Below are 9,156 nucleotides of genomic sequence, written 5' to 3'. Positions count from 1 at the left end.
TTCTATCCACATACAATCCATCGTATTTCCCCCAATTTTAAAAACCTACAATCCAGATCTTCACATTTTTCCCAAATTCAATGGCACCAAAGGCCGAGAAAAAGCCCGCCGAGAAGAAGCCAGCGGAGGAGAAGAAAACCCCCGCAGCTGAGAAAGCCCCCGCGGAGAAGAAGCCAAAGGCCGGAAAGAAACTGCCCAAGGAGGCCGGTGCTGCTGCCGGAGACAAGAAGAAGAAGAGAAACAAGAAGAGCGTTGAGACGTACAAGATCTATATCTTCAAGGTGTTGAAGCAGGTTCATCCCGACATCGGTATCTCCAGCAAAGCGATGGGAATCATGAACAGTTTCATAAACGATATTTTCGAGAAATTGGCGCAGGAGAGTTCAAGGCTCGCAAGGTACAACAAGAAGCCAACCATCACATCCAGGGAGATACAAACCGCCGTGCGACTTGTACTTCCTGGTGAATTGGCCAAGCATGCGGTGTCCGAGGGCACTAAGGCCGTGACCAAATTTACCAGTTCCTGAGTAATTTGGTTTGATGTTTTAATATTTTGTTGCAAAGTGTTGGTGTTAAATACTAGTGTTAGAACCTCATATCTCGTGATGTGTTTGTAGAATCTATCTTAATGTATCGTTTTAATTAACTTTCGTTATGGTTCGATAATGATTTTATGGATCCGGATTTTGTTTCTTGGAATTATGAATTCAAAACATCTGTAATCTATCCGCGCCTTTGTCTTTCATCTATGGGATAGATCTCGTCAACTTGCTTGTTATAACCACGAGTTTTGTTATAATACGTGATTTTTATGAAATGTCACCATTTGTTGAGCAATATCAATAAAAGTGTTGCTCTTATGTTCGTATTTTAAATTTGATTGAAAATTCTTGATTATTGATTGTTCTGTGTTCTTGGTCCCTCAAACTAGATATTCTGTTCAATTTATCAAGCAGATTGTGACGCCATTGTGAATCGTACATTTTTAAATTAGTGCTTCTTGATTTGGTTCCGGGGATCATGTATCATCGTTTTAAGGATGATAAATTGGCGTGACATTAAGATGTGATTCATGAAACTTCTGGTTCTTTAAAAGGAAAAAGATTTGATTGAAACTGAATATACACATGAATTTACATAGATGAAGACATGAATAGAAATAAGTTTTATCTCCTTTTCAAAATATATTTGTGACGTGTCGTCATAAATGGATTTGAGTATTCTGTCTCAAATTGTTAGGTTTACTAGTTTATAACCCGTGGGAACCACGGTTACAAAATTAATTAAGTTTTTTTAGTGAAAATTCAAAATTATTAATCAATTATTTTAAATAAATTATTAATTAGGAGATTTTTTAGTTATATAAAACTATAATTATTGATTTTAAATAAATATGTGGAATTATATCACTTTATAATTTGTATTAATTTAATGTAGATAGAGTGGAAAATTTAAAATTTAAAATGATAATCAATAGGTTGACATGTGGCAAGTATTAATTAGTAGACATAATGTGGTGACACATGGCAAAAGAAAAATAAAACATGCATTAATTAAGAGGTTTAATAAGATGACACATGTTAAAAGGAGAATAAAACTATTCTTTTATTAGAATATGAAGATTTGCCGAAAAAATAACTATTGAGGGTAATTAACTTTTGCGTTTGAATTTATTTGGTCTTTTTTTTTGTATTCAATATACAATTGAACTTGTTGTTTGTGTTCACCATAACCTTTTGACCGACTTTTGACCTGTGATAGCCGGTCAAAGGGTTATAGTCAACATAAACAACAAGTTCGATGGTATATTGAGTACAAAAAAAGGAAATAGACCAAATGAGAACAAACTCAACAGTTGGTTACCCTCCTGAGTCATTTTCCCCGAAAAGTTAAATGAAATTAAAGCTGCAAAATTATCAAATACTGTAACCTTCTTTGGCTATAACGTATATGAAAAGCGTTTCAAATGGATAACTTCGTTAAAACATGGTATATGCTATGCTTACTGTGGTTAGCTGTCAACACATCTCTTCAAAATGATATGATTGTGTATGAAAGACATATTTATCAGCATAAACGTTTACCTCAAGGTATATTATGGTGATATGTTTGCAAAAGCAACATGATATTGTAGATATTGATGTTGTATCTCATCCCATGAATTCGGTCTTAAAACTAAGTAAACTCAAAAATCAAAGCATTTGTGATTCCACTTGTTTGTAGACTTGTCTAGAATCCATGATACGAAATCATTCGATTGGAAAATGTAAATGTAGTCATGAAATGCGTATGCTTAGTCAAGATTCCCTTAATAAATATTCAAGTGCATTACAAAGTTATACATGTATGAATAGTGTTCTTTCGTGGGTTATGTTTTGAAGAGAAGCAAGAATGAATCTCATAAAGTCATTAATAACAGTAGGAGATGACGTGAGATTTGCTATAAATGAGTAAAGGGAAAATGACTCAGGACGGTAAGCAACTGGTGAGTTTGTTCTCATTTGGTCTCTTTCCTTTTTTTTACACAATATACCATCGAACTTGTTGTTTATGTTCTCCATAACCCTTTAACCGGCTATCACAGGTCAAAAGTCGGTCAAAAGGGTTATGGTGAACACAAACAACAAGTTCGATGATATATTGAATACGAAAAAGGAAAGGGACCAAATAAGTACAAACACAAAAGTTAATTACCCTCAACAGTCATTTTCCCCTTATTTGCCTATTGTTGGAAATCCCTTGATTTGCTGGTGTGACATATATGGCCCTAGTTTTTGCTGATGTGTTGAAATTTAAATATGCAACTTCATCACACACTCACAGTAGTGAACTCATGTCCAAACCTAAATATTCAACTCATTGCCATCCATTTGCATCAAAACTTGTTGCTATTTAGCTTTTTTCTAGTTTTTATATTTTGGGTTTAAGACTTTGGTGTCAATTTTCGATTCTTCTTTTGGTTTATGATTGCATCAGGTTTTATATCCAACTTTAAATTGATCATTTCGTAAAATAAAATTTAGGTTTGAATGGTTTGATTATTTGGTTCGAAGAAAACAAATGTTGTTTGACAAAAAGTATGTTCCACAACTTTAATTTTTTACAATGAAAATCTTAACATATTTGTTGAGTTAATGGTTTAATGAAAGATTAATTGTGGATTTATATGTGGTTTGATGGTTCAGTGAAGGTGATGCGATGAATGGGGTATTATTAAGGCTATTAACCAACTTCGACATCTTATGCATAAATATTGAGAAATTAGTAACGATCTACACAAGATGTTAATTGACCTAGAGAATGCAAATGATAGCGTCTCACATGAGACAAATTGTAAGACATCGAAAGTTAGGAAGGTCTCTTCGAGTTATGTTTGAGCGATATGTGATTTGTATAGTTGGTTTAAAACATGAGTTCCAAGTACAATGGTTGTGAGTGATGGTTTCCCAGTAGAAATCTGCCTTCACCATGACTTGACTTTTATTTTTGTTGAAAATAGTGTTCAAAGTCGTAACTATTGGTAATATTTCTAAATAATAACATGGTTCTTTTTGGGTTGGTCTCAAGAAACAAATGAGGAATTAGAAAAAATAGAAGTAAGGAGAAAATAAGTTTATTAATTTATTATGTTTAATAAATTAATCAGAAACAAATTTTGAATTAACTTCGAATTTTTTAATTTAAGTCGTTGTGTAACACCCCGATTCCCAGGTTTGAATTTAAAGCTTAATATATATATATATATATATATATATATATATATATATATATTCATTTTTAGGGCAACGCGAAGAGTTGGGAGGCTCCAACTCGTCGTGTAGAGTTTTAAATGGCTGCATATCTTTAAGGCCTACTCGACGATTTGGAAGGCCCCAACTCGATGAGTTGAGGGATGAACATGAAACCCTAATTTTCAGGGTTTTGCACCTTATTTAAAGACCTTATGACCCATTGTTAGTCTCCCTCATTGTCCCCTCAGTCCAGAGAAAACCCTAATCGTGCCTTTTTCCCCATTTTGAGTGTGTGGAAACTTAAAGAGTGTTCTTTGGTGCTTTTCTTGAAAGAGTGTGACGTTGGTGGTGCAAAGTTGGAGGTAGAAACTTTAGATCCGGGATTTTCAATGTTTTTGCAACAATTTTCAGGTATAAAGTCGTTATATTGATCATCCCTTTGCTAGATCTTTTCTTTTGAAACTTTATGGCCATTATTAACTTATTTTGGGGCCATTCTTATATTTGAGCATGTTATGTAGCAATGGTTTCAGATTTGGACATCTCATGGCCTCCATGGACTTAAAGTCGCCAACTTTATCAAGTCTTGGCCCTTCTTCATGCTCTAAGTACCTTAATATGCTTGATTTTAGTGTTTTAGCCTCTTGACGCCATACACGGACGTAAAACTTGCAACTTTACGTGATATCTCAACCCTAAGGGACCATATCTATAATTTGGAGGCATTAGACTCGTTTGGAAAGAGACTGGATGTATTAATACTAGGACAACTCGGCGAGTTGCTTAGTCAACTCGATGAGTTGAGTCGGGTTTTCTTGCTTTCTGGATACTGAAGAACTCGACGAGTTGCTCTGGTAACTCAACGAGTTGTCTCGATCTTTTCAGGATTTTATGATATATGAAGGAAATCGACGAGTCACTAGATGCACTCGACGATTCGGGTCAACATGGACTGTTGACCTTGACTGCTGACTTTGACTCAGACCATGGTCGACCAAGTTTGACCTTGAGGGTATTTCAAGCATTTCAGGATTTTGATGAGGTTATTCACTTGCTAATTGTAGTCAGTTGAGTTGGAGTTGTGAGTTGGGATTGATATTACCAGTTTAGCACTACTTGTGAGGTGAGTTTTCCTCACTATACTATCAGGGTCGAAGGCACCAAGGCCGACCCTTTTGGAATGTTATCATGGTGTATCGTATACTTGTATGCTGTAGTGATTTGTTATATTTGTATCCTAGTAGATAGGATGTTACTATGTTGTTGTGATCTGTTAGATATGTATCCTAGTAGATAGTATGTTGCTATGTTGTTGTGATCTGTTATATCTGTATCTTGTTAGATAGGATGATGATGTGCTTTGTGATCTATAAGATCCGCCTGTTTGTTTGTTGGCTGGTTATATGCTTAATTGTTATGTATATGTCAATATGGTTTGTGTATGATGGGGTTGAGGCGCTCCCGCTTTGTGTTAAAGGCCAAGATTCCTTGGGCGGTCCTGATAGACTGTAGGCCCTGTGAGGCGGTCCAGTGAGGCTGAAGGCCCGGGGAGTGGGTTGGATAGTCTGTAGGCCTTGCGAGGCGGTCCAGTCATGTCGAAGGCTCGGGTGCCGTCCAAATAGGTTGAAGGCCCTACGAGGCGGTCCAGTCAGGTTGAAGGCTCATTATGCATGTTGTTATTGGTTATGTTTATGTGGTGGTATTGTGGGGGAACACACATTAAGCTTTGGGCTTACAGTTGTGGATTTTGTTTCGGGTACATCAGATGATCACGGGAAGGCGAAGGCTTGATCGTACACCTCCTCATATTTTATGTTATGATTTCTGAGATTTTCTCTGATGTTAAACTATTTTGAAAACAATTTGTAAGCACTGGATGGTTTTGGAATGTTTGAAAAGTTTAAATTTTTTATGAATTTTATGGATGTTACAGGTTGAATATTAATTAGTTAAAAGATTAACTAATTGGAATATTCCAAAACCCTTAAAGGGTAAGAAGAATTTGAAATTCTCCCTCCGTCCGATATGGGATAGGAGATGAAACTTGGCTAAGGCTTTAAGGCTATGAATAGGATGGGAGATGTTTCATTCCTCCTTGCACATTAACTATGAAGATTTTGTCAATCCCTTTCTTTACTTCTATGGGACAATTTCCAAACCTTATTAGGGTTTGTTGAGATTAATCAATATCATAGATTTCTTTTGGTTATTTCCTTGGAGTTAGCGGGTGTGATTCCATTAGATAAATTCAACTTTTGGTCCTCTCATCCAAGCAACATGGTTGGATCAAGAAGCTTCAAGAAGGGGTCAAGAAAATTAAGATCGAGTTGCACAAGAGGTTAGCAATTATGTATTTCTATAGTTTATTTACATTTTTTAAAGTAGTTATAATTAGTAAAAACATAGATCCTAGGGTGCATGTACACGTAAATTTTGTTTATTTCAACTGCCTTGTTATAGTGTATAGATGTGACATCCCAAAATTTTCAGAATCAATTAATTTTTTTTTTAATTTCTTTTTATGTTATTGAGTTGCGAAAAATTCCAATTTAACTAAAACATTTTGAGATAACAAAAGTTATTTTATTGTATTGAAATACCAAGGATGTCATCATTTATATACAAACATAGGTTACAATGTAAATACTAAAAAGTCCTGAAATACTATTAGAGACCTGTCTCTTATTTCACTCAACATACTAATTAGTTTCCAGCAGCCTTAGTTGCACTACCTATGATGCATATAAATTGAGTGGGTCGGGTTTGAGTAACCTAGTAAGATGCATATTGTTTTCAAGCCCATAGTATTTTAATGATAATAAATCATAATGACATTCCTGCAAACAAACTTTACCAAATAATATGTATGTATATAATCTAATGTAAGACCATCTACCCTACCCAATCGATTATCACCTATCCTAATTTAGCGATCATCTGGAGGAATCACCTTACCTGATTAATCGTTTGATTGATTGTTTGACTACACAGCTAGGGAAGTCCTTGGCCAATAGAATTCATATAAATGCAACCAATGTTCAGAGTATTTAATAAATATGGTATCCCATTTTATCTACGTATGTGGGTTATAAGTCTACACTAGCAACGTAATTCACTATACAGCCTAAAATAGTAAAATAGGCAAGTGTTGTCGTTTACTCCAGTTGATGACCTAGTCATACTTGTCGGTTGTCTAATTTGGACCCGTCATTTATGGTCATCCAAGAAAAAGGGGGACTATTACACTCTGTATTGATCTCACACTTTACCTCATGGTGAGATATATCTGACATTCTACTTGGTTTGAACTAAACATCCTTTGTAAGCCTGATTTTCAAAACTAAACAAAACTATAGTTAAAGGCATTATACTTACAATACAAATAAAAATCAAGTAGTACTATTATGGTTATACAAATAACACATAGTATAAATAATACAATTAGCATTTAATAAATACTTTTATTAATTTGTGCTCTTGAAAGTAACTACACACTCACCTGACAATAGTGGATGATTCTAGGTTTGGGCAGTGCTTCACCTAACACCTTATCGTTTCAATAGATCTAGATTTAAATAGCACTAAGTCTTGGTATAGTTTCACATTCTCTATGAATATAACAATGATAGTTTAGATTCCTCAGTAATCTCAGTGTCTACATCAAGATCTATCAAATAAGGAATAACTAGGTAGGATTATATCGGAGGTAGAGGTCATTTGTTATACAGAGTATACTATTTGGAAATCTAAATTTAAACACCTCACTAAATCAAGCCTAGACATCACTCCCATAAGTAGATCAATTATTATTATGACAATGAATCAATGATAAAGCATATTTATAGACTAATGCAACCATGGTTACGACCACCGGATCTCATAGTGTTCACTATTGTCGGAGGGATCTACAAAGTCACAACAAGGAAGGTCGTCATCCGTTTCCTGGGAGGAGGTCCCGGAAAGACGCTCAGATGGTTAAGTCAGTGGGAGATATCTGGATGAGAGTGATGAGAACCGAGGGAGATCACTTACTTCTCAAGGTATGGCATAGGCCCTTTTAAACTAAGGATCCTCATTGTTCCGTACGGGGAACAGGGACTGCAGTTCCGACAACATCCGTTACTTTGGTCGGCTAATCGTGTCCCCTGCTGTGTCGGGGCCAACGATTGGTGTAACATCCCAAAAATCATGACCATTTTTTTTTTAAAAAACATCAATAAAACCATAGGTATTAAGTTATTTCAACCATAACAAAAGGTTTATATATCACAACAAGGTATCATTTCAAAACACCTGTTCGTTTTATCAGAGTAAACATCCCAGGCTAAAACTCCTTTGGTGTGTGTGTCATGCAATCACCCCGAGCTCTTCCCTCCACTACCGGAAGTACCTGAAACCCACACTGAAAACCGTAAGCACAAAGATTAGTGAGTTCCCCAATCATACCACATACCATACAAACACATGACATACATACTTCCACGCATATCTGGGTGCCTGACCTACCCCTTCGGTCCTCTCGACCGGTGACCTTGCCTAGCATATGTGGGTGCTGGCCTACCCCTCCAATCCTCTCGACCAGTGACTTTGCCTAGCATATCTGGGTGTTGGCCTACCCCGTCGGTCCTCTCGACCGGACTACCACATATTATCACATAATCATAATCTGTCTAGCATAGCTGGGTACTTAACTACCCCTTCGACCCTATCGGCCGGTAACTTGGGAACTATGCCCCCTACTGTTATGATCACGTAACATCATATCATGCTAACACATAAACATATTAAGTAGCAGTAAACACATAACATTATCACAAAGACATTTGTCCAACATATACTCCTACCGGTGGGTTGGCATTGTGGCCTTAGACCCACCGCTAGTGGAAGGTAACTCACCTTGCACTGCCAAAGACTAGTTGAACACTTCTGACTACTATCAGGCGACTCCTGAACTGCTGATCCTTCGGATTCCCAAACTATTAATACAAAAATAACGCTTAGATCACAATACCCTCAAAATTCAAACCAAGTCAAAGTCAACGCTCCGAGTTGACTTCAACTTGTCGAGTTGACTCATCAACTCGTCGAGTCCCATAATTCACAGGTTACTTCTGGACTTTGATCCTACTCGTCGAGTTATCCTTAAACTCTTCGATTGCGCCTTCAACACTTTGGGACCCTTCTTCATTTGACTCGTCGAGTTCTTCTTTTAACTCATCAAGTCGACCTTCATAAATTAGGGATATTGCCTTGGACTCGCCGAGTTCCTCATTGAACTCATCGAGTACGATGATCTTCAGGTCCACTATGAACCCAGACTGACTGAGTCCCTTACTAACCTAACTCATATCTGCTAGCAGAAGGGTTTTGGGTAATGAAACGGCCTGACTCTCCGAGTCCTATTAGTGACTCGCCGAGTCACTCT

The 9,156-nt window shown here is 36.5% G+C and overlaps 1 protein-coding gene across 1 annotated transcript; it reads left to right on the top strand.

The window, feature by feature from the left end:
- Nucleotides 1-699, top strand: LOC145070300 (putative histone H2B.1). Its single transcript, XM_079017237.1, has one exon. It carries the CDS (start codon nucleotides 81-83, stop codon nucleotides 525-527), a length of 447 nt encoding a protein of 148 aa, XP_078873363.1. The 5' UTR covers nucleotides 1-80; the 3' UTR covers nucleotides 528-699.
- The last annotated feature ends 8,457 nt before the right edge of the window (nucleotides 700-9,156 follow it).

This window comes from Lactuca serriola, chromosome 8 (assembly GCF_051521515.1).
Source record: "Lactuca serriola cultivar US96UC23 chromosome 8, Lser_US96UC23_V15, whole genome shotgun sequence".
In the NCBI taxonomy this organism is placed as follows: domain Eukaryota; kingdom Viridiplantae; phylum Streptophyta; class Magnoliopsida; order Asterales; family Asteraceae; genus Lactuca; species Lactuca serriola.
Note: the sequence above shows the minus strand (reverse complement) of the source record. Positions and strands in the feature narration are given on the sequence as shown.

Excerpts from the sequence above, each read along its gene's own strand:
- LOC145070300 (XM_079017237.1), top strand. The coding sequence starts at position 81 with ATGGCACCAAAGGCCGAGAAAAAGCCCGCCGAGAAGAAGCCAGCGGAG.